Raw genomic sequence first — 26,866 nt, forward strand, 5'->3', positions numbered from 1 at the left:
AGGGTTGCCACCTGGCAGGTATTTTACTGGCCTGGAAAAAATATGGTTGATCCCAATCTTATTAATAGGGAAAAAAGATAAATATATATAGGAACAGGGTCGGACTGGGGGGCCCGGTGCCCACTGGGACCGCTGTCCAGGGTCCCCCTCTGGCCTCCCCACCCGGCCCCTACTGTGAAGCACGCTGGCGCACATGCATTCAGGCGCGCTCGGCACGCACGCTGCTGCACTCGACGCATCGCGTAGGCTGCACGGCGACAATTTTTTTTTTTAAATTTCACAATGGAGAAAGAGATTCTGGCCCGGCAGGGGCCCATGAGGGTCGGGGGCCACTGGGCAAGTCCGACACTGTATAGGAAGGCCAGTATTTTTTTACAGAAATGGTGGCAACCCTACTACCACCTGATTATACTTCAAAAATTCCTGCATTTTAAAATATATTAATAATGGTGTCTTCCCCATATCTTTATCAATTAACAGGAGCATACAGCGAACATACATGCTATTGCTCTACTTATCTCTGCCATTAATCAGGGACGTGGATATTGCTTGTGCATCTACAATCCCAATAGATGGGAGTTTGTGTTTGGATAGGTTACCAAAAGATAGCTTTTCATGAGAGAAATTAGAGTAAGCATTTACTTCTATATAGCAATTTGTGTGTTGTTGGCAGGAGAAACCTCCCTATGTGTATCATTCTTATTCTGTTTCCATCTCTCATCCCACTCAAACTTTGCAGCTACAACTTTATCCCTGAACAATTCTCTTGTTCCTTTTCCCGCCTTCTGTTTACTTCAGACTCCTAGCACTCTTCCCTTCCCCCGTGTTTGTACATGGAATCACCCACGTGGTTGGAGCAGTTCAGAGAGCATGCTGACGTCACCAAAACACGCCTATTTTGTACGTCAGTAGTGGGCGGGAGGCGTAACTTTTGGAAAAGCATAGCCTTCAGTTGAATGGATTAACATATCATTAGCATGTGATTAGCGCCGAGCTAGAAGCTGCAGAGTGAAGCAGGTGCCGAACATGGCGAGTCATCCCGGAGCTGCTCTCCGCTTCCTTCTTCTGCTAACTGGACTCCATGCTGGATTGCTGCAGCAAGGTAAAGAGCGGCTGTGAGTGTATGAGTGCGACATGATTCACGGGGAGGAGAGAGCGAGGAGACTAGCAGCCGGAGAGCAAGGGAGAGAGAGGGAGGGATAACAGTGAGGAATGCGGGAGAGGGAAAAGCACAGGCTACTAACAGGACAGGGATATCCAGGCTCTGCTCTCTCTCTACCTATTACTCCCATTGTTCTGTACAAATGAACTGCTGAGGATCACTATCATTGGCAACGAGATTTCCTTGTGGGAAGGAGGGATCCAAAACCGTATAGATTGGAAAGAGCATGAATGTTGTTCATCTTGCAGTCCTCTAGCTTTTCCTCGCTTCTCCAGTTCTCGAGTTGTTGGTGTGAGTTGTAGTCGAACAGTGGGCTGCAGATGGTCTATGCCTGTAGTGCAAGAGAGGGGCCAAACCGTTTATACATTTCGCAGTGCAATGAAAGGCATCCTGCAGTGTCTCATATGGGCAGAACTGTGTGTTCCATTGGTTCGAGGAAAAGGGGCCCCAAGAAAATACAAGAAGGCTGGGTCCGCTATCTGGGGGTAATTACATAAATCAGACATTTTCAATCTGCAGCTCCTCCAGCTGTTGTTGAACTGGAGCTCACAATCCCCTCCCCCATATTGTGTTGTCGGTGGGATGCAGGGGAGTTGCGGTCCAAGAGCAGCAGGGGGACTGCAGGTTGGACATCCCTCATGTATATACTGAGATAGAAACTCTTTTATTGAAAACAAAATACTCTTGTGATTTTACATACAATCTTCACTGTCAAGGAGTGGTGCTTGGGGGATCCCCCAAAAAATGCCCTCTCTGCTTAAAGCGGCCTTGCCATTGACTAGCAAGCCACACTAGCCATCTGCACCCAGCAGCTGAGATCTGTGTTTGACGAAAGCAAATTTGCTTTCCAGTTTGGGCTTTGACTGTTAATCACTTCTTTATCTACGTGGTACCACACTGGTGTGTAATTGCAGCAGTTCTGCCCACGGGGATCAGTGAGCGAGTAAGGGGTTAAAGGAGGCAACGCAATCACTGCAAGAAAAGAGCGCTGTATTTTACCTGTATAACTGGCACATAATTCAATTTTAAAAGGCTTTGAAGAAATCACTCATTTGGCTTGGACCCAAGTGGTGGGGGATGAGGCAAAGTGAGAGGGAAGTGAGGTGCTGTCTGGGGGACTGGTAGCCTGCACGGGTGCTCTGAAACCAGGGTTGCATATCCCAAATGTTTCCCTGCCATAATGTTCCTTATGAACGGGTGGAACCAGCAAACGGCAACGTGAAGGATGAGAATGGGGAGTGCAGGCAGATAGATGAATGGAGAGGGGGTGGGGGGAGAGAGAGGGAAGAAGGATGGCCGGGGAAAAAGACTGCACATGAAAGAGAGATGGAAGGATCAGGGAGATGAGAGGGGGAAAGAGATGAAAGTGGAACAAAAGGGAAGGGGCTGGGGAGCAGGTTCCAAAGAATCCTAAAATAAGGGATGACAATGGGATGTGTATGAGACAGCTATTGTAAAATGAACCATATCTCATTTATTTTCCCCAAGATCCACTTGTTGCATAGCAGAGGGGGGTGCTCAAAGCAATATCCTCCTTGTTACTAGGGACGTCCAACAAGTGCTACCTCTGACTGCTGTTAATGGCTGATATGGATTAGTGAGTTGTAGTTCAACAGGTTCAGAGCCTTCGTTTGGGCAGGATAACTACAAGTTCCCATCCAATGCCACGGCATCTATGCTTATTCCTATACATGGGAGGTTTTAACCCCCCTCCTGTTTGTCTTGTAGCAAACAAAAGCTCTGTTGCTATATATTTGCAGCTTGCAGTCCCCAAGCTCGCTCTTTAGCACAATTTGCTGAGGGAATGTATTCAGTGCTGGGCTGGTTCCCTGATTGTGCTAGTCCACTTCTTCATTACTGCTCCCTATAATAAATCCACAGTAAATCACACAAATCTCTGTGTGCTACAATTGTTTCTACTGCACTTTCATTTCCATTTCTGTTTTCAGTTTGGGAGCTCACAATGAACAATTTCAAGCATGTTTTACTATTCTGGTATCTGCCTTTATGCACTGATATGGGGCCCCCTTAGAATGTGTGAGGTAGATGACTTGTGCCCAGTGCAGAATCCACCAGCTTCTCATAGTAGTATGATGTATGTCCCTTTGGCGCACTGACAGGGTAAATTCTGTCATCTCATCTTTTGCTGCATTTAAATAAACGGTAGAGCTGTTGTTGGTTCTGTCTGATTAATATGCATTCTAAATGGCAAAGCACTGTTGTCGAATAATCTCAAACTGTTGCTCACCCCCTTCTTTCCCTGGGGGCACTTTGTGTAAGCTGGCTGGTTTAAAAGAGGGGGTGGTTTTCTATGTAGGGAGAATGAGCTGCTTTATTCCAAACCTGTTTTAAAATGTTCTTTTTAAATAAATCTCTGAATGGATATTTTATTGCTATTCCAAGGCTGAGCCCATCCTGTTTTAGCCCTAGCGGGATTCTGTTTGTGTGTGTGTTTTTATATGTGTGCGCAGATCATTCTCTATATGTCATGCTGCTGTGTGCTGTGACCAATCTGTTACTTTTGATTGGCAAAGGTAAAGTGGCTTTGAAGAGCAGGGCTCAGGTTACATAGGATGACCCATATTGTTACATGTTACCGTTGCTTTTGCATAAATTCTGGCTGCAGCCGTCCTGGCAGCGTTCCGAATCAAGAGGGCAGTGTTTGCATTTCCAGAACAAAAACACACAGAAATCCTCTTCTCCCACCTCCCTACCTACCATGCAGAATTTCTCCTTTAACCCTCATCTGTCCATCATGCAGAGCCTGCTCTCTCTACTGGTTATACTCATCCTACAGAAATCCTGCCTCTAAACACTGACTGTTGTGCAGGAAAGCGTTCTATATCACTCCCCGTTTACGCAGAATAGAAATTTGTCCTTTACGAATCATGTAGAGAGCCTCTGCCCAGCCATCTGCCCAGCCATTGCTTCACAAGGCTCCCACTGGACTGGATAGATGCCATTATTAATGACTCTAATCTTTGCAATACTTTCTTAGGCTAATTTTCATTTCTTCTGGCACATAACAATATGTTTTGTGCAAGCTTTTAATAATTTTGGTTGTCCTGAGCATAAAAGGCTAAATGATGCTGGTTATAAAAAAAAAAAAAAATCTATCTTCTTCCTTACATGATGCCAATATATCTGTATATCCCTTTCCTACCCCATTATAAGCATTTGGTCCTTCAGCCCCCATAATGCATCTTTTTTGCTTCTCCCAACTCTTGTCATCAGTAAGCCGTTTTCATTACATCCCTGCTATCTTATTGCTATAATGGCAGCTTAAATAATTTATTTCAGCAAATCAAGACCTAAAGGAATAGAGAGGATTAAAACAACCTGCCTAGAGAGTTTGTTCCTCTTGGTAATAGATAACTAGCACAGCAAGAATCCATGGGAAATCTCCTTGTATTAGAAGGGTTAGTAAAGCCATCCATGACTACCTAAACAATACTGTGACTTGATTTCTTTGGACACAGATTTTTGCCCCCTAGTGGTTTTACTTTACTGCACCTTCTTCATGGTTATTAAGGCCTTTACACTATGCTGCTCAAACACATTATGAAAATATTCCTTTTTCTTCCAGTATTCTATTGTCTTCCATAGGCCTTTTCAGATGTAGTGAGCTAGCTATACATATCCATCTTTCAACAGGTAGTTTGGTCAATTTCAACCATATTGCTCAACCATCTGATCATGGCAAATCGGGCCATTGTTACAAATAATCCTGCAATCCTGATGGATTGAAAATTTCTACTGACTGAAAAGAAGTTGAGCAGCCGCTGCTTCTCTTTACTTCCTTCTCTTCCGATCATTCGGGTAATTGACCTAAATAAATAGTAGAAAAGTGGCCACACAACAGTATCTGTCGGCTTGCTCCATGGACCAATGGCTTACTTTACCTATACCATATAGTAATGTATAATTATAAGGCCCTTTCTTTTCATGGTTGCCTTGTCACTTGAAAGGCACTTTTTAAAACCCTGTCTGGTATGCAAAATATTAAAATTTTCCTTTGACTTCCCCATAAATTGCACAGTGTTTACTCGCTTCTTTGTCACTGATTAGTAATGCTCAACCCCTACATTAAGTAACATTCTCTTTCCTAATGCCGTTAAGCTACAATGTAAATGATTTGCGCAGGTTTTCCTTCCTCTTTCACTACGCCAAAATAACCAGTCCGATTTTTTTGTATTGGAGTAATGCTGGAGCGCAGCTGTTGCAAGTTGAGCAAATGCATTCAGTATCAACAAGTATATGTGTGAAATATGGAGGAGGAGGGAAATAGTGAACGGAAAATGGAACAGATGAAAGTGTGGGTATGGGGAAGGAGCTTCTTGTTATTAAGAAGGGAAAATGTTTGTCATCAGAATGGCATCATGTTTGTTTAGGTCTACTGTGGATAAAGGAAGAATTTATATATGGAATAGGGAGTTAAGGAATTGTTCAAACTCATGGAAGAGGTATGTGAAGCACTTGAACTAAAAGCTGTAATAGATCGAAAATGGAACCTGCACATGTCTGTGTTTGCCTCAGAAACATTAATTATAGTTTATATGAATGTTTCTGTGTAGCCATGGGGCAGCCAATCATGCCGAATAGGGCAAAAAGACACGTGTTTACAGAGCAGACATCAGACTCAATGGGCTTAAAAGGGTTCTCCACCCAAAAAACATTATTATTATTTTTTTTGACGAAAGAAAATGTCATTCTAAGCAACTTTCCAATATACATCCATAAAAACGCTATTTCTTAGTATAATTGCCATTGAAAGCAGTGAAAGACGTCAGAGACTTGAGTTCAGGAAATGTAATTGTAATTGCCATTGTAATATGTGTATTGGAAAGCTGCTTAGACGTACTGTGGAAAAAAAAGTTTTTGCTTTGAGGACCTCTTTAATTTTGATCCAGAAACATAAAGGGGGCTAAAGGACATTCTGGATTTCTACAGAACTATAGAATGAAAGCCCTTTCTTATATAAAATATGACATGTTGCCAATAAATAGTTTATTTGTAGGTAACCAATCAACCGATACAAAAAAAACCCCACAAAACACGTTTTGACTGGGGGCAGCTGGGAGATTGACAAAATGTGTAGCCCCATGTCAGATTTTAAAATTGAATAGAAAAAAAAATCTGTTTGCTCTTTTGAGAAATGGACTACAGTGCAGAATTCTGCTGGAGCAGCACTATTAACTGATTCATTTTGAAAAAAAAAAAATAATCCCCATGACAGTATCCCTTTAAGATCCGTGGCTGTTAAATATTGTCCTACCTTTTGTGATGCATCACATAACAGTTACACATCTTAACCAAGTATATTTAAAAACACATCCTCGAATCTCTAAGTGGACAGGGGGATTCGCACATGTGCAATGAACACAATGCGGCCATCTTTGTTATGTTAGAACTGGCAATATGGCGCCTGTGGTGCAGATGTTGTATGTCAGCTTAAGACAATGTAACACAGATAAACTAAGAAAATGTGAAATTTTACATGGATAAAAGTTAGTGGGTATGGTTTCCTTGTCTTTTAATCAGTGTGTGGAGTTGTAAGCATTATGATGTGCATTGGGATATTTTTCATGGTGGCCCCTTCATTCTGTAAAACAAAAGAAAAAAAACCAAACATTTTCCTCAGGGTTTATGACGGCACTTGCAGGCATGTTGCAAAGCAGAACATGTAAACAAGCAATATTCATGACAAAATCAATCATTTATATGGAAGACTTAAATAGTTTATAGTTTACAAGTGCAGTAAATAGGTATATGCCTTTACATAAGTGAATGAAACCCTTTTTCTTGTTATACAGACTTTTCTGATTTTAGTACTGAACTATCAAAAGTGAACAGTTTTGTAAAATTTTTCATATTGCTGGAACTGGTCAGTCAGAGTTTGAATAGGCCACCCTATATTAGTATTTTTTATTTATTTATTTTTAGGTTGTTTCCCAGTGTGTCCCTGGATAACTCTTGTGAGAAACTAGTTTAGTTAATGCAGAATTCGCACAGTGTTTGAGCGGTAGAGGTCAAAGATCTAAGGGACAGATTTATTAATGGTTGAATTGTAAATTAGAATTAACATTTTCGAGTTTGTTTTTTGGTTAAAATTCGCAAATTCGAGATGTGAATAATCCAAACTTGAATTCGAATTTATCGTACCTGGACCCTGGGAACAACTTGAATTTGACTAACCTAAAACCTGCTGAGTTCATGTAGAAGTTGATGGCAGAGGAAGATGTTCATAGCCTTCCAAACATTCCAGTTTTTTAGGAGATAAGACAATTTGAGTTTAGTCTAATTTGATTCCAGTTTTAGAGATTTTTCTTAAATAACCTCATATTCAAGTTGTGAGTATATTCAAATTTATTACAGTAAAAAAAAATTCACATGAACTCAAAATTCAACCTTTGATAAATCTGCCCATAAAACTTTTTATCCAGAAAACTCCGAAATATGTCTGGCATTTCCATACAGTCCTATTTAAAAAAAAATTAAAGTAGTTTCCTTTTAATAGAAAAACACTGTTTTTAACATTTAAATGTTTTTAGTAGCTTTAAGGCATGTTGTTTCAAGTTATGGAAAAAACTATATGCAGAAATCTCCAGGTCTGAAGTATTTCATATAATAAACCTAATACCTGTAGCCATGGACAGTATCCATTAACTGTAAATGAGCCCACTAAATTTCACTGCTTATCTTGTAAAAAGACTCCCTGTAATACGCTGAAAAAAAAAAATATTCTTCACACTTTGCTACCCTTTGGCGATTTTGCCAAACGTTCGGATCTCTCCCTGATATGCCCATATATTGGGCTGATCCTAGGGCCCAACCATCAAATCATGATGCAGGCAATACGTGCAGTCGGATGGCGGGACCGTATCAACGAATAGATTCGGTTTGTGATCCAATGGGATTTTTAGCCCTGCCCGATCAACATCTGGTCAACGTTTGGCCAGAAATCGATATGGGAAGCCGGTCGTAGGGATCAGTCTGTCTGCAGCTTTTATCGGCCCATGTTTGGCCTATATAAAATCATTTTTATATATGGGTGCAGCGGCAATTCCTGCACTTTACCAACTACATTATTGAGAGGTTTGTGAAAGTGTTTTCCTTGTAAAAGTTGTGTTGTACAGGGTGTGGTCCATAAAACTTGCAAGGGACCTTTAAAAAAGAACTTGTAAGTAAGCAATACTAGGAAGTGAATACTGTGTATTAAATTGAAGTGAAATAATACTGTTTTTGTACAGTTACGTGGTGCTATGGTTAAAAAGAAAAGTTGGTCTTTACAAAGTTTAATGGCATTTACATTTACACATAGATCTTCGGAACAAGATAAGTGAAATATTTTTAAAGTTTTCCATATGTGTGTTTGATATATTGGCAGATTGAGTTCATGGTTGGAGGCTTTGTACTTGAAGTCGTATAACTGATAAATCACAATTAACAAATACTAGCTGTTGCTTTAAAGTGACCACTACACCCATCTCTTGTTCTGTGTGCAAAGAGTAGCATTAGTGTCATGTTTTGGGGAATTTATGGGAGGGAACAAGGGAGCCATTGAGGGAGACTATAGACGACAGAACAGGGGGGCTACTGGAGGGGTGCAGAAGCAGTCTTTCTACAGCAAACAATAAGACTATTCATTACTGTGTGTTACACACACTATGTGAATGAGGTCTTTTACTCTGGGTGGGGGGGCTAGTCCCTCCTTGCTAATTAATGATTCATCCTGGATAGAGCAAGTGACATTTACTTACAACTGTTGCCGAGCTGAACTTAACCCCTTTGCCTTGATGTTTCCCATTCTGACCAAATTCAACTAGTGTCCTATATGATGCACTTATGTTGGGGAAATTAAATTCTGGATTCATTTCAGATTTCTGCTAAAACCTTGTTGATTGTACAACCTGAATGAATGAAATCTGCATGCGTGTGCTTTACAAGTGAATTTCATTTCTTGCACAGCTGTTTGGATCAGTCCAAAATTGCTACAGCCTCATATGAGACTGCCTCACAAATTGTATTGTATGTCACTCCTGTGACTCCAATTGGAATGCTCTGACTGAATCAGAATTCTGGATAAGATGCTTAAGAGTTTGGGTAATGAGGGGACGTTTTGGTTGTCGGCTCTTATATTTGATGAAGTTCCAAATTGTTGTTTGTTTTGTCTCTAATCTCTCACTGTACTTTCTAATCCTGTGGTAATGCTTTGTTCTCAAAAATGGGCATTCGGAGCCACTGGCAGTGCTGTGGTCTGGCACTTCATAAGAGGAATTCAAGTGGAAAATAGAGGGGTGAATATGTGAGGAGAGAAAGGAGGGAGGACAGTAATGTTACTTTAAATTGAGTTTCATCTTTTTTAACTCTGCCCTGATGATATTTCATGCCTCATTTATCACTTCGAATTGCCAATAAAATGAGCGCCATTCCTTTTGTAAGACGCTAAATCAGGCAGTGCACAAATAAAAATAACTGCATGAACCCAAGGGTTTGCCAGCCAGTGAGCAAGATCTGAGGAAGATTGCACCCCTGCTGTGACTGTGCACGCGAGGAAAAGACAAAGCTTTGTCTGTTGGCTCTCTCTATAAATGCTTGAGAAATCTCTCTCCAAACACGCGTTCATGTACTGCATGTGTATAAATGCTGTGACCATAACCTTTTTATAAAACCAAATGTGTGACAGAGCTGCACTGTCTTGTATAACAAAATAGCAATGATAGGTGTAAGTTTCCTATTTTATTTCTTAACCTTGTGTTCCCAGAGACAGGTATCACTGGACATCCTAGAATTTTTAACAGGTTGATTTGACCCAATACTGTGCTCCAGTACTGCAAATCAGCAATGCTATTTGTATTGCTATAAGGCCTAAGGTGTTTTTCTTCTCGGCACCTTCAGTAGCTGTGTTGCTTAGATTTCAGCATTGTGAGTATGGCTGTTCTTTCAGTCACGTACTAACCTTGGCCTTGTGGGAGAAGATTTGTATTTGTTGAGAGGCATGAAATGTAGAGCAGCAGTGGATGCAGGTGTTGGCATGGAGCAGAAAGAGTTAAAAGTCCGAGTATCCATGTTTGAAAGCCCCCAAATGGTTATGGGAAGGAGCTCTTTTAGGTAATCTGCTGTGCAGATAGCCAGAACATTTCCTTCATGTTTAGACTCCAGATGACAGTTTGGAGAAATGACAGTTTGTGTGTCCTAATCTCACGAGAAATAAATAGAATTTAAGGCTTTAGTTAGAGTGTGTCCTAATCTCGCCAGAAATAAATAAAATTTAAGGCTTTCGTTTTAAAATGTACAGCCTCAGATTTATTAGTATTTTATTTATTTCTTTTTTGGGTGGTAAATTATGCAGCGTTTGACTTTTCTTTTTAACCTGAGCCTTCCTCCTCCTCCTTCCTCCTTTTTAACCTGAGCCTTTCTGTTATTTAGCAGCCTGAAGAAATCTGCAACTCTGTGCAATAATACTGAAACCCTATAAAAAATTGCCTCACAGTTCGTTTAAAGTTGTAGCTCAAGTTCAGATTTAACCTTTAGTATGATGTAGACCGTGGCATTCGAATCCATTTGCAGTCTGTTTTCAAACTAATAACATCTTGTTAAACATCTAATAAACTACTAATAGCTAATGTAACTAATAATATAACTGATACAGTTGCACAAATGTAGTTTTTTTCCCTTATACTTCTCAAAGTTCCGAAAAGTTTTTGCAGTTGTTTGGCTAATTACACATGGAAAATGGGCTGTCCTAAATTGCAAGTGCAATAAACTGTGCCCTCTATTAGGCATTTTAAGCTTAATTTAGTATGCTTTGGGTGGCTGCCATATGAAACCACCAGGAGAAAGTCCATGTAAACAGCAAAAGCTAAATTCTAAAATATCATACTGGTCTGCAACTCCACCTGCTGAAAATCTCAGGACAAGGATCAGCCCCTATGCTGGAATCTGTTTCTTACCTTGCTTGCACCCAGATCCATTACGTGGGCCCGAATGCAGGCACGTGCAAAGGATTTCTGTGCCGAAATGCAAACTCTTGTGTTTTTGACGACGAAATCTGCTGCATGTGCTTGTACCCGGGCAGATGCAGTGGATCCAGGTGCAGGCAAAGGTAAGGAACTAATACCTGCATTGGTACTGATTCTCATCCTGCATTTTTCAGTAGGCCAGGTTTTAGTCTTGTTTGATGTTAGCTAAAGAGATACCACTGAATAAATTGGCGTCTCTGGACGACTTATTTGAAAACTTATTTTCCATATATGGGTGAGACAACACAGCCTGTAAACCTCTCTATATACACCTTTTTTAACCTGAGAACAATAAATAGGATGTGTGTGTGTATACTAGTAATGTGTGGGTTACCACCGGTTGGGCGGGTTTGGGTTGAAATTTGCCCATTTGCTGGTTGTGGTTGGGTGCGGGTCAGACAGGGGAAGTATACTCCTCTACTGCTCCCAAAGATTCCCTGTCTTGGAACCAGAGACACACACAGAAATAGGGTACAGAGTGAGAAGACCCAGGTAAGGGTTCTACAATAGCAACGTTTTGTGACCATGGCAAGGGAAGTTTAACAAGGATTGTTGCTGCTTGTAAACAAGGAACTGTTTACATTGTAGCTTGAAAACAAAAAGCATTTCCAGGAGCACCAACACTAGAGGAAATAAGATTTATAGATACAACATGATTTTGTTTCCCTCTTGGCATTTTGGTTAAACATAAACCCCATTAAATCCTTTCGTGATAGATGGTGAATAAATTAAACCTGCGTCTGTATGCTGGTAATCGGAGATGGGCGAAATCACAGCCTCGTTAATTCTGTGATCAAACAGCAGACTTTAAATATCAAAAAAAGTATAAAACACATTTCCTACACTTAAGTTTTACTTTCAATAAGAGCTAATTTGAAGCAAGCAAAAGTACCAGACTTGGGGAGGGGAAAAAAAGGAAATATTTACTTTGCATGTAATTGTTCCCATACATATTCAGTTAGCCTCTAGATATGCAAAATTCAAGTGAGATATGGAGGCATTGGAGCAAATTGCTTCGATATAAAATGATCATTGTGAATACAAAGATATTCTTCTGTATGTTGAATATAAATTTAATATTTTCCTGGTGGCCCTTGCTTTTCCTTTTAGGTGTTATAAATAATGTAGTAAACAAATTTCACTGAACACTTTTTGACAAAAAGGTCTGTACTGTAGGAGTGAAACCTCACATGGGTGCTGAATAGAGTTGCCACCTTTTGTGTCTGTGGAGTCTGGATAGGGCAGATGACATTTCAGGGCTGGGTCTATGAGGTCAGGGGGTGGGGTTATGATATGGCACATTGCTATGGCTGATCACTGCCATTCAAATACAACCAGGAAAAACGTAACCTGCACCCGATCCTAACCCACAAAACGTTCAGGGCTGGATTTACATAGCAGGCGCCCCTAGGCCCACTGCCATTTGTTGCTCCTGTCCCCTCCCCTTTATTTGTGCAAAATTTCATCATTGGGACCAGAGCAATGGGGATTGGCGCACAGGAAATTGAAACTATTTTATCTCCTGCGGATCTCCACAGTGTTTCCGAACCAATGTGGGTGTGGTTGGGCAGCATGCCGCCTCCGGGCATTGGTGGCCTTTCCACAAATCCGGGCCTGAAAATGTTGCCATTGTAGGACTTGTAACCTAGTCTTCTCACTCTGTACCCTACTTCAGTCCATGCCTCTGGTTCCAACACAGGGAATCTTTATGCGTAATGGAGGAGTATACATCTCTAGTCTGACTCGCACCAAACCTCAACCAGCATTTGTTGGCCAAATTTCAACCCAAACCCACCCAACCAGTGTTTAACCCAAATATCACTAGGATAAACACGCACTCATCCTATATATTGTGCTCCTGTTTAAAAAGGTGTATAAAGATGTATACAGGCCATGTTGCCTCACCCAGATATGGAAAATTTGTTTTTAAATTTCAGATTAACGGGTGCATCTTATATTTGTATAATAAACAGCAGGAATGCTTGAGTAAAAGCCAAGTTCACATCAAAAATGTCAATTTTCATGGAAAAACTCAACTACCGCTCTGTTCATAAAAAAGGAAATATGGTTAAAAAGATCTCGGTAGAGGTCTAGGCGCACACACACATATATACTGTATATATTATTTTTTTCTTGAATGTTCAGTGACTGGTTCAAATTCCAGGAGCTGGTATTCCTAAATGAGTGCCTCCTGTGCTCTAATGTGATTCCAAGGAGCTTGCAGTACTTATACAGAAATGTTTGGCTCCAGCAAGTCTAGACCAGTAACTATAGCAATTTACACTGTGTCAAGTAGTGTAACAGGGCTATTCTGTTTATTACAAGCAAAAATTTAGATACAGCCATTTCTAATTACAGTGGAATACTAGATCACATTCACTTATAATGGCGTCACTGTTTTCAAACAGAGCCATGTCCAACTACTGACTACCAACTTTTCCCTCTTTTGAAAGACTGTAGTTCTTTTTGGCTTGGAGGCAGCCTGGGATCAAATGCACCCTATGAAGTAAATGGTGTGCCAAAGATCAAATCGTTCTGGATTATTTATTTTATACTCTCCAGCTGTCCTGGTTTTTGGGGGCTGTCATAGTATTTGCCCCCCCCCCCCATTTTTCAGCCCTTGATAGTTAGTTTAGTCACATGGTCTTTGCATAAAATAGAAGTTCAGTTTATTTCTCTCACATGGCTGTCATCAGGAAATGACTGTAGTGGGTATGATTGCCAGCTCATCCCCTTCAAATAACCTTACTAAAAACAGAACAAAGTTTAAAAGGCGGGGAAAAAAGGCAAGTGTCCTAAAGTGTATATAGCTTAGTCTCATTGATCCATAGGGTTTCTCTGCATTCCTCTAAAACATGTTCTAAAATCTGCAATCTAGACAATGCTCTGATTTTTCTCATATAATCATGCAGCACATAAAATGGTAATTAATCAACCCTGCAGCAGATGGCTTTTATAAGGTTTTTAACATTGAATCAACCAAAAAAAATAAATAAAACCAACAAAAATCATGTCCATAATATGAGTGGAAGGATGAGCAGCTTATTTAAACAAATAAATTAAAATACACATATTAAAATGCTATTAAATTGCTACCTATGCATTATTTAAAAGCTTCAGTGCCAGGTCTGATTTAAGTGTACACCCTCAAATGTAGTTCTATTGCTCCCTAACTCCTATACTTCCTGGCCTTTGTGTGTTCTTGTGGGATTAAAGGAATAGAGACCCAGCCAACCAAATATTGGTGGGCGCTTCCTATTAGCATTGTTCTGCTAGTCTCGGCCTATTCCATTTGTAGCTCTATCTGATCTTGGTTTGTGCCTTTTTACTTTATCTAAATCACACTGCAACAGTTGCTCCCCAACCCTTTGAAATGACCTAGTCCTAGACATGCTGGTGTTATAATGCAGTTTGCATCTACAACAGTATGTGAGTGGTGCAATTTTTGATATCAAAAAGTGCCATGGGCTTAAAATAGGGACAGCATGACATGAAGGTTTTTTTTTTTTTACAATAAATAATACCTGTTACTCGGAGGTATACTCTAAATATGCTTTTTTCCATTTATCAACCTGTCTTCTTTAAGAGACCGAAGACATGGAGCAGGCTGAACTAATGGATTTTGATCCATCTCAACAAAGGCGTAGGCATTATAATGGTGAAGCATTCCACGACGATGATGATGACGACCACCCAAGAAGTGGTGTTCAGTGCCAGACTTCCTAAATGAATCATACATTCAGATGTATGTTTGTCTAATGACCATATTAAAAGTTGAATATATATTTTACTCTTGAAGGTGTTCCCAATCAATTGCAACTAATTTTGGCAGACTGGCTTCATCCTTCATTATCGACTTGTCAAAGGCCTCCTGTATCGTTGACTCATAAACATTACCCAATTTTACCATGCAATAAAACTTGTTTCTTCATGGCCTGTACAACTAGACACAACAAAATGACCCCAGCCCTATACAATGCATGTGTGTATATTTATATAGCACTAACTACAGTATGTACACAGCACTGTAGAGAACTATAAATTATAGACCAAACAGGGGTCATTACAATGATAAAAACAAATAATCAACCATAATTAACTGTACTTTGTATTTAAGTACAAAGTATTAAAAAGGCAAGAGGACTGAGGTCCTTGTCCCATAGAGCTTACAATCGCTAGTGGAACTTATAGACATAATAAAATTATATCACTGGTTACAGGGGTTGTCACTGCACTATGAATGCCAGAACTATTTAAGATATATTTGATATTTAAGGCCAATTGTAAAAAAAAAAAAAAAAAAAAGTTTACAGGGCCTAAATCATCATAAGGCCAATGTTCCCTTTAAGGCAAGTACAATGAGTATGGTGGTTACTAATCATGACACCAAAGCACCAAAAGCCTCCATCCTCCTCCCCTTCTAAGTAGGGGAGACTTACATTGAATCCCCTGACAAATGCTTGTGCAAGTCTGAGGGGCATTGAATCCCAAACTAGGGATTCACCGAATTCAGGATTTGGCCTTTTTCAGTAGGATTCGGCCCAATCCTTTTCCTGGCCTAACGGAATCCTAATTTGCATATGTAAATTAGGGTAGAGAACTAAAATCGCGTGACTTCATCGCACAACATGGAATTGAAATTCATTCCACATTTTCCTTTCCCCACCCTAATTTGCACATACAAATTAGTATTCGGTTCTGTATTTGGCTGAATCTTTCACAAAGGATTTGGCCGAATCCCAAATAGTGGGTTCAGTGCATCCCTATCCCAATACATTCCAAGATTTTGTTCAGCTCAGCCAATATGTGGACTGTAACCTTGTTTGACGTTCTGGACATGTATAAACGTTTGGGGGGCTCATTTTGACATATCCCACTGAGATCCTGTTAGTTCTCTGATGCTAAGACAGGTTTGAAAAGATAATTTGCACCATGTTGGCGAGTGCATGGTGAATTGGCAAAAGACGAGACGCTCCTCATACTTTTCTGCAATTTTGATTGTTTGTTGGTCCAGACAGTTGGAACAACAAAAGGTGGCCAAACAAATGTACAGCCACTTGTGCATTATCCAACTGTTCTGTCCCAAGCCAGTCAGTAGTGTAATATATTGATGGTTTGATTAGAAACCATTAACATACCATTTACACCAACATGAAAGCTAATCCTTTAACTAGTTGAGCCATCTGTTTGATAAACAAAACTCCAAGCTGTTTATTGTGTTTAGTGAAGCTTTAGATAAAATCTATTATTATTCATATTACGAGAAGGCAACTCCCAATAGAGTCTATTTTAAGCAAATAATTATCATTTTTATAAATCTTTTTTTTCTGTAATAATATAACAGTTCATTATACTTGATGGTAACTAAGCCAGTATAAATACAAATTGATGTTAAAACAATCCTGTGATTTTACTGTAACTTGTTTTTTTTTTTATTTTACTGGTGTTGTTGGCCCTTTAACATTGAGTTTTGAACTGGTGCAAAATTACATGAGCCATAGCAAGTTACTAATGGTGATCATTTATGGACGGAATAATGTTTACTTGTAAGGGGTCCTCTCTGAATTTGCCTGCTAATTGGACCTCTGGGAAAGCTGAATATGTTACTGGATTCAGTTTGTCATTACTTTTTAATCTGTTTGTGTCTCCCTTCAGGCCTCTAGATCAGGTTAGGAATACATTTTAATATTGATGCTTTTCCTTAAACTACGATTATAAAAGTTACTATGTCGCCTAACTGATATGGTCAGCTGTTTGGTGGCACTCATGGACATATAGGGGCCCATTTACTAACGATCGCAATTTGATTTTTTTTCCACGAATATCTTTAAAAATTCAGGGTTTTAATTTTTTTTAAAGCTCTCTAAATTAGAGAAAATTTGTAAAAATAATAAAAAAAAAAAAATCTTTAATATAAACTTCGCCAGGTAAAAGTTGTTGGTCCTGTAGAAGTCAGTGGGAGCTGCACTGATCTATCTGACCACTTTAAATCCGTTTGGACTTTTAGAGGTTTTCAGGGGGTTTTTTTTCACAAGGAATGGTATGAAAAACTAGAATTTCCGAGGTATTCATATTTTTTAGAACAAAGAGCGTCATTTTAAGTTCATACTTATTTTATTTTGATTTTATTTTATGAATCTCATGCCATTCGTAGTTTAAATTTGTGAGTTTGGTTGTGGTTTCAAAAACCATGAAAAATTAGACTGTTGATAAATAGGCCTCTTAAAGTAGAATGCTTAGGAGACTTGGGAAAAAAAATGTGTAAAATGTGAACCCCAAGTACTTTAAAGCAGCTCTAACTTTCTTGTCATGTCTTTTAATGTTCAGCTATACCAACTTTTATTACACTGCCGGTGATCTTCTTTATATGCTTATGAATAACCTTTGGCCAAATGATGTGGTAGTGATAAGGAAAGGGCCTAGTATAACCTCAACTATGAGTGAATCTGGGGAGACATAGTGAACTTTTTAATACAAGTGTAAATAATATTTTTGAAAAAAAAAATCCGAATTTTTAAATTAACATTATATGATTAGCATTTTAATTTGTTATAATTGATTTTGCCCACAGGATTACTGCAGTGAAGAGAATGTATAATAGAGACAATAAACGTATATCCATAATAGAAAGGGAACACAACTTTTTAAAGCAACACAAGGGCCTCACTACTCTTCTATTAGCTGAACCTTCAATTTGGACTCTTAAAATGAAACATGATGGGGGCTTGTTTTGATTTAACAAAGACAGCTAAGATGGATGCTTATTAAAAGAAAAAAAAAAATCAAAACAATATGTTGTGCATATCTGGTATGGTGCCAATTGCAGCAGGCTTTGTGCATATCCCGTTTGATATAGTAAGAAATCCTTGTTAAGGGCTAGTCCACACGGGGAGATAGCGACGCGTTTGCGGTCGCGGCGACAAAGCGCTGCGACAGTCGCCGCGACCGGCGCAGGCGACAGTTTTGTATGGGCGCCTATGTAAAAACGCCTGTGCTAACCACACGAGGCGATGCGCTTTTCAACAGTCGCCTGAAAATGCCTCGCCAGGCTTTTTCAGGCGACTGTTGAAAAGCGCATCGCCTCGTGTGGTTAGCACAGGCGTTTTTACATAGGCGCCCATACAAAACTGTCGCCTGCGCCGGTCGCGGCGCTTTGTCGCCGCGACCGCAAACGCGTCGCTATCTCCCCGTGTGGACTAGCCCTAAGAAATAAAACCGGTTGTGTTTCATTCTTCGATTATTTGTATTACAACTTTGATTCTTTTAGCCCCATGTCCAATTACTACATATTTTTTTCTGTTCAACTATCTTGACTTGACACTCCTCCCCCTGGGTTTAAATATTCTGAAATTGGATTCACAAAGTGCAAAATGTAACATCCTAACCCAAAGGCGTTGCTTTAAAACAAGATCCTCCTGTACAAAACCCTAGATTATGTTTCATTGCTGTTAGACATGCAAAAATACATACTGTACTGGTTATGCTCCATCTCATATTTCTAAAATGTATCGTTGCTCTCCCTGTATTTATGTGATATTAAAAGTGGAATCAGGATAACACGTGAAGAGGAAATCACAAATGCAGTTTAGCACTTTGCTCATTACAAAGTAAAGAGGAAAGTCTGCTATTCCCTTCACACAACCAGTGGGTCATAAGTAGAGGACCAATGCAATAGAATTTATATTTAAAGCAGTCTGGATTGTGATTTGTGTAGCTTGAATGTATGCTTCATAGAGAATGAGTATTTAGACGGACCTTTCTCACCATAGCACAAAAAAAAGATAATACAGTAGACTCACTTTTTACATCCCCTGATTTTGTTTTCCCTCATTGTTGTTTTGTGGTCCCACTTGCATATTATGCATAATACATTTACCTGATTTTACATTTTCCTGGATTTTACACCATTTTCTTTTTGGGTCTTCTGAAAAACGTAAAATGGTGGCTCTACTGTAAATTAAACAGAATTTTCACCTTTTTAAACCATTTTGCGAAATAAATAGATCTTAGTAACTATTTGAAATTTGGTTTAATTCATTAATTCATTATTCATTTATTTAATATTTTTAATATATCTGAAAAGGTAGCAATGAAAAGATCCTTAGGTCTTTTTTGTTAGTGAACCAGAGGGCCTTCTAACCATGCAGCTTTGTAAGCTTGCAAAGTAATTTTACAAGTTGGGTGTAGGCAGTGCTTGCTCGCTAGTGCACATGCCCCTTCTTTTGCCTTCCTTTGCTAGTAATTGATTTGATTGGCTGATAATGATTTGCCAATCAGGGAAAATACAAATGAAAGGGACGTGCGCATTAAATGTTAATTCTTGCACTTCCTTCTATATGCTGGTGACAGGGTTACCCTGGCTTGGACAGAGAAAAGAGCCTGAAAGGGTTGATTCAACTTTAAGTTATCTTTTAGTGTGTTATAGAATGGCCTGTACTAAGAAAATTTTCATTTGGTTTTCATTATTATTTTTATAGTTTTTTAGTAATTTGCCATCTTCTGATTCTTTCCAGCTTTCAAATCGGGTCACTGACCCCATCTAAAAAACAAATGCAAATGTATTGTTATTACTACTATTTATTACTTGTCTTTCAAACCAGGCCCTTTCCTATTCATAGCCTGGTCTCTTATTCAAATTGGCGCATGGTTGCTAGGGTAACTTGGTCACTGGCAACCAGATTGTTGAAATAGCAAAACTGCAGAGCTGCTGAATAATAAGCTAAATAACTTGAAAACCAATTGCAAACTGTCTCAGAATAACACTTTCTACATTATACTAATAGTTAATTTAAAGGTAAACAACCCCTTTAAGGAACTATGCATTACTACCTTTCCAGGTAGATATATTGAAAAGGCTCCATGTTTTAATTAAACCAAATTGCAAATATTGCTAACATTACAAGATCTATTGTGTTTATCAATATCTGACAGTGGTAATTCTAAAGCAACTGGGTTTAGTTAAAATCTTTCACTACTTGCCCAAGCGCTTCTTCTGTTTTAGAGTGGTAAGCCTACCTCTCAGTTGAATGGAAGGTGATGTGAGCAAGGGTAGTTGCAGTTTTGCCTTCACTCTGCAGGTCCAGCATGAGGCAAGATCCTGTTGAATATTGATTGGTGAATAAAAAAATCCCTTCAGGCTTTGTATGTGGTCCTTACTGGATGACTCTGATGTTATCTAATCAATAACCAAGGGATGGTCATGTTGTCTCTTTGCTTGGGCAACTCTCCTGATGGAGAACTTTATTTTCAGTTGCAAACAGAAAAGAATGTCAGATAAAGATTAAACTGGTTTCTCTTATTTTTTTCCTCTACATAATTTTTTTTTCCTTTTTGCTTTGTCTATTCCAGTTGTCCTCTCCCTTCATTCTTCTATTTATTTATTTATTTATTCCCTTCACAGTCCTTGCATTGTGCTTACGCATTCTGTCTTTTTTTTTTTCCTCTGACAATGTTATTTTACTGACCGTTCTTTGTTGTCTCATCACTTCTCACTATCATGTGCTGGCCTTGCAGACCACTGAGTTTTATATATGTATGTATGTATGTATGTATATGTATGTGTGTGTATATGTATATGTATATGTATATGTGTGTGTGTGTGTGTGTGTGTGTGTGTGTGTGTGTTTTCCAGAGCGCTTTGGGCTAGTGAGTTTTATATTTTCATTGTCAGATAAAGTCTTGGATTTATGAGTGTGTTCCTGCTTAAGAAATTAACTGAATTTATTAACAGAGTGCTTGGATAAACTGTGTTCTGTATCAGTAATGTATTTACCGCTTGAGTAAATTGTACAGCTTCTGGCAGAATTAGAGGTGCATCCAGGTTTTACTGCAAAGAGAGTAGATTATTCCAGCAATGCAACCAGTTATTTGGGATTGTGGCATTATAAAACCAAATGTGCCTTGGTAGGGGGTTATCATTGGGAACCCAGAAACTCTAGGAGCGTCTTTGCTTTATGAAACTGAGTGGTTCTCTGTAGGAGAATAATACATTGTTTGTCAATCTAATGATTAATTAAAGAATCAAGAGGCTGCAATGTTATGGTGATCTAGCTCGAACAACAGGATGGTGATTTACTGCTGAGAAAAAAATCCTCCTAATGAGTTGTTAATTGGCCTGAAAAATGTCTCTAAAGTGAACTGAAGCCATTATGATGTGTTTCTAAATCTAAATATTAGGGATGCACCAAATCCACTTTTTTGGATTCAGCCGAACCCCTGAATCCTTCGCGAAAGATTCGGCAGAATACCGAACCGAATCCGAACCCTAATTTGCATATGAAATTTAGGGGTGGGAAAGGGAAAATATTTTTTACTTCCTTGTTTTCTGACAAAAAGTCACGCAATTTGCATATGCAAATTAGGATTCGGATTGGCCGGGCAGAAGGATTCGTCCGAATCCTGATGAAAAAGGCAGAATCCCAAACAAAGGATTTGGTGCCATTATTTTAGAGCACTTCAGACCTGGCATAATCTATGAAAGTCAATGGGAAGAATAAAAGGGGCAAGTGGGTTCAGGCAGGAAAAGAAGTGCAGAAAAAAACCCTAATGGATGAGTTGCAATGGCATGCAAGATTTTAATGCCATGTCCAGGCCCGGATTTGTGGGCAGGCCACAATGGCCCGGGCCCCTAGCCACATCTGAACTGAGGACTGGGCGGGAGATTTTGACTGTTGTATAAATCACCCGTCTGGTCCCCAGCTCTGGCAATCTAGGGAACGGTCTGCAAAGCAGGGCTGTGGGGAAGGGGGTTATTAGCAGTGTGCAAGCAGGTCATGGACAGGGAGGTATGCAAATGGGTAGGGGACAGAACTAGGGTTGCCACCTGTCCAGATTTCACCCAGACAGCCTGGTTTTCGGAATGGCTGTTTGGGTGAAAAATACCTGCCGGATTACCAATTAGGAAACCCGGACAGGATATTGAAGTGAATGACATGGCGATAAGCCACTTCATCAGTCCTGTCATCCTTCCCGGTCCCTACATCATGTGGTCCGTCACCGGGCCTAGCCTACAAAATCCGCCTACATTCCCACTCAACCGCCTCTTTTTATTCTTTCATGAAAGAGAGACCGTTCTACAGACACTTCTATAAATGTATCTTTCAAGCGAAAAAAACGTAATTTTAAACTACGTTTTCTCCCAACATTTTAAAAACGGTTTAAAGCTCATTATAACTCTTGCCCATGTATCCGATCAATTCTAAGATAATCTGCTCTGCTTTGGTTCACCCATCTTCATTTTACACCTCTTGTAGGTACCCCATTGGGGATTTTGCATATTAATAGGGATTAGCATCTTCTAGTCGGGGCACAAATTTGTCTAACCCTATAGGTGTAAATGCCTCATAAGTAAAACACTGATTAAACAAAAAAGTGTATTTTATGAAATTTTATATGCACAGTTTTTAACGCACGCTTGCATTATTTTAGTATGTGTGTGTGTAAAGCCTCCAAGCTAATCTTTTTAGTTTTAGCAGCACTTGACCTAAGATATTAAACATATTTCTGATACAAATCCCTTATTTATGCAAAAGAGAATTTTTTGTATTTAGACAGACGTCTATTATGATCATACGCATTACTGCAGTTTAACTTGATTTAGTCCTGCATTGATGTTTTTTTTATGAATCTGGTTTCTGTAAATTTAGTATGGACTTGGTGGTGACTTGTATGCTTATATATTGCATGTGCTAGCTGTTTTCAGGTATTCTGTTCATTCTGTGATTCTGTGTGCAAAAACACCTTTTTATGTAAAGGTATAGTAACTTTTGTAATTGCAGTCACAGTGGGCAACTAGTAATGGCACTAAAATGTGACAACTTTAAGTTAACATGTATGGGACCTGGTATCCAGAATGGTTGGGACCTGGGGTTTTCTGGATAATGGATCTTTCTGTAACTTGGATCTTCATACCTTAAAGGGGACCTGTCACCCAAAAAAATATTCCAAATCCTATTTTATCACGTTATTCCAGCAAAATAAAATTTAATTACACTATATAAATTCTTTGAATCTTGTTATTAAGGCAAGCCTGGCATCATCTCAAAATCTTGTTTGTGCATCAGAATAGGGGACCTGATGTCCATCCCCATGCACTGATACATACAGTAAGTAAATGGTGAAAAGAGGGGGAATGTGGGGAGTGCAGTGACATCGAGTAAGTGCTGAATGGAGGCGGAGCAGGCAATATTTGATTGACAGCTGAGAATTTTAACAACTGCTATAAATGCTTTAATAAAAAAAAGAATTTGGATTTCATGTTTAATTTGAAAATGACTTTTATTATACAGCTGTAACACTTTCCTGGCCTATTCTGCCAATTAGGAGTTAAGGTTGACCAGCTAGGTAGTGAGCATGGGTTACATTGTGAATCCTCACCCAGGGCAGAGCCTTCGCCAAATGGAAGCTTCCCCTTTAAACTGTAGTTAAACTACAACTCACAAACATATAAGTGTAAAAATAGAATAATGGACGCCAGGAGGTTCTTGGATAGTAAAACAGGAGCACAGATTTATTATGCCAGAGGCAAATGACCACAGGTTTACTTACAAAAATGTATAGGACACAGCAGATGTAATCACTTTGGACATTACAAGGCTCAAAGTCAGACAGAAGCGACTCCCAAAGGATAATGCAGATAGGTGTACATCAATTCCCAGTTCAACCGACGTTGCCAGTGAGGGGATCGGGATCGATCAGGTAGGGTACAGGTAGTCCTTTGCTAACCTAGATGCCTATCAACTGAGTTCCCTGCTCTAAAGGCAAACAGGCCTTGTGGGAAAGCTACTTCCTCCTACAATCCTCGTTGGAGCGACAACTGCTCTTTCTGCTACACCTCTCTGTCTTACTCTCCTAGAGAGTCTATAACAAGATCTTACTATATTAGCTGTTCCTCGTTCACGGGGTTACCTGGTCCCGACTTAGCACCAAAGGTGTCGGGTCCCTCTGGGGTAAATGCTTACTGGGGCCTATGGTGATCCCAGGCTCAATGGGGATTCACCTAGCAGCAGCACCAGGAGCCAAAGAGGAAGAGGACACTCTCTGCACAACACTATATAGCAGTGCGGCAGGGGAATGTCATTACACTCTTTGTCCAATAGGTGAGGGTGTTACACTTTACCAGTTACAAGGGCTTGGCCCAATAACAAGGGAAAAGAGAACTACATACAAAAGGTAGGGAATTAACTCTATAGGGATAGGATATCCTATAGGTCCCTACACAGCTTTTTACGTCTGGGTGACCGGTCCGCTTTAACTCAACTAGAAACTAATGTAAATATTAAATAAAGCCAATGTAGATGTAATTATTTAAAATTGGCAGACACATTCTATAATTCGGAACTTTCTGGATAACTGGTTTCCGGATCCCATACCTGTATATATACATACAAGTTTCAGTGAGTGGTATGTCAGAAATGACATCACTGAAAATTTGTAAGATATTCATGGCTCTTGTGTAATATAAAAAATATATATAATTACTAAATTTGTTTTTTTCTTTTTATAGGTAAGTTTCATCTTTCATGAATGTACTGTCTTGCATGGGGATTGAAGGCATCCAACTGGTAAATTTTAATAAAAAGTTATAAATGTGATATTTAATACAAACTGTTGTTGGTAGACTGTCATTGTTTATATGGCCTGAAGGCGTTGCCAAGGTAGAAACTTGATTGTGTGAGCCTTTATATGAAGCATGCACTATTATCTGCTTTCTGCCTAATTTGGTAAATTTAAATTTTATTTACACGGTTTTCAGAAAGCTGCAAATAATGGGATGGTCATCTCCCATACAGTCCATTTTAAGCAAGTAATTATAATTTTCTTGTAACTGTTAAACCATAACTAATAGTGACTATACTGCATGAATCCATATTGTTGGTAAAACAATCCTAATGGTTTTTAATGTTTTGATGATTTTTAGCTTTCTGGATAATAGATCCTATATCTGTGTGTTTTTATCTTTATAGCAATTGGAATATCTAGGTTTATTTATTTTGTGATAAAACAACTGCCTTCAGCATTTTCAAGCAGTTGCAGCCAGCAGAAACCTTTTAGCAAATTGGCCAGTGTCAAAATCCCCTCTCCCTTTTGGGTTGTGGTTTTATTAGAATGCAATTGTGACAAAAAACGCTTCAAATTAATGTCCCCCACCTGCAGTAAATGTATGGGGCTTGCAGTTTTCTGTGCCGCAGTGTTTTTAAATATCACTGCAAGTAGCAATTACAGCAGACTCCATTTGACTCCTTGCCTTGTGTTATATTCCCTGACCAGCTAACTTGTTGTCACAGCTGCATTTGAAGGGAGCTAAGTAACCTGTTTATGAGGCGACAGGAGAACCATTGCACTTTCTGAAAAGTCAAACATGATGAAATTATCAATCTCTTATAAGTACCCTGCCATTTAGTTTGCCCTTTTGATGCTTTGCTTAGATATGGCATAGATTTTTATGTGCAAAGGGGAACTATAGCGAACATGAAAATTTAATATAAGCTTCAGCATACTGAAATGAGAAACTTTGTAAATACAATCAATTAAATAGTCTGCATCATTTTTTAAATAATCAAGCTTATGTTCACTATTCCCCTCTCGGCATCTGTTCTCTTCATTCTGTCTTTATGCAGCAGTTGGGTGTCAGATATTCACTGACAATTAGATCCAATATATCTTATAGGGGGCTTCCTTTCCTAGCAGATGTATTCGAGCTCACTCAAATACCATATATACTCGAGTATAAGCCGAGTGAAGAGATTATATGTCACGTTCTCTTTGCCTTAGAACCTTGGGTTCAAAGTAAGTGAGCGCTTCCCAGAGGCACAGCACAGGATCGCAAACCCATGTAAAGTTGTGTTGGAAGAGACCAGCCAACGTGGACACGGGGGGGGGGGGCTCTGATACTCGGGAGTAAATTAGGACACTTTTCCGTCCTCACAAGAGTCCGAGCAGGCGGAATTATCAAGAAATGTGCAGGGAGTGCGGGCGAGCGGCTGCAAGTTTGTGTGTTACTGAGGAAGGAGGGAATTTGACTTCAGTGCAGCACTCGAGCTGTGGGAGGCTCTCATTCATTTGCCAGTGAAACCCGAGCTTAAGCCTCTGATCAGACTGCTGGAAGTTCCTAGCAAACCTGCAAGTCTGCCACAACCTTGCCTTCTGTCTCATTCCCTTTCCCTTCAATGAAAAGGAATGTTTTGACTCCAGGAACTTGCATAAAGAAATATGTTATGTTGTGTAACAGTTTGCAGCCCTCCAGCTGTAGCTGAACTACTACTTCCATGCACTCCACCAACAATGCATTTCTCACCCTAGGCTTATACTCGAGTCATTAAGTTTTCCCAGTTTTTGTAGGTAAAATTAGGTACCTCAGCTCATACTCGGGTTGGCTTATACTAGAGTATATACGGTAACTGATTCCAGTACAAACAAAATCTAACAAAATAACTGCCTTTTGCACAAATTCTGCATGTAGAGAGACATGTCTGGTGATTTTAATAGAGTGAGCTCTAATACATAAGACCCCCAAACCCATAAGATATATTGGATCTAACTATCCATGATTATCTGACACCCAAAAAGAGTATGAAGTGAAACAGATGCTGAACGCGGAATAGTGATGATAAACTTGATTATTTCAGAAACCGTACAGAATTTTTAATTGATTGTATCTAGAAAGTTTCTTATTTCATTATGA

At 39.4% G+C, this 26,866-nt stretch overlaps 1 protein-coding gene across 5 annotated transcripts in view; it reads left to right on the forward strand.

Annotated features, from left to right (window-relative positions):
• Window positions 1-966: 966 nt before the first annotated feature.
• cadm1.L (cell adhesion molecule 1 L homeolog) overlaps window positions 967-26,866 on the forward strand; it is a 126,434-nt gene continuing 100,534 nt past the window's right edge. For 4 of the 5 annotated variants that reach the window (XM_018224647.2, XM_018224648.2, XM_041568597.1 and 1 more), the window contains exon 1: window positions 967-1,102. In XM_018224647.2, coding sequence (XP_018080136.1) covers window positions 1,027-1,102 — 76 coding nt within the window. In that variant the 5' untranslated portion in view covers window positions 967-1,026. 5 annotated transcript variants of the gene reach the window in all.

The sequence above is a fragment of the Xenopus laevis genome, chromosome 7L, assembly GCF_017654675.1.
Source record: "Xenopus laevis strain J_2021 chromosome 7L, Xenopus_laevis_v10.1, whole genome shotgun sequence".
Taxonomy (NCBI): domain Eukaryota; kingdom Metazoa; phylum Chordata; class Amphibia; order Anura; family Pipidae; genus Xenopus; species Xenopus laevis.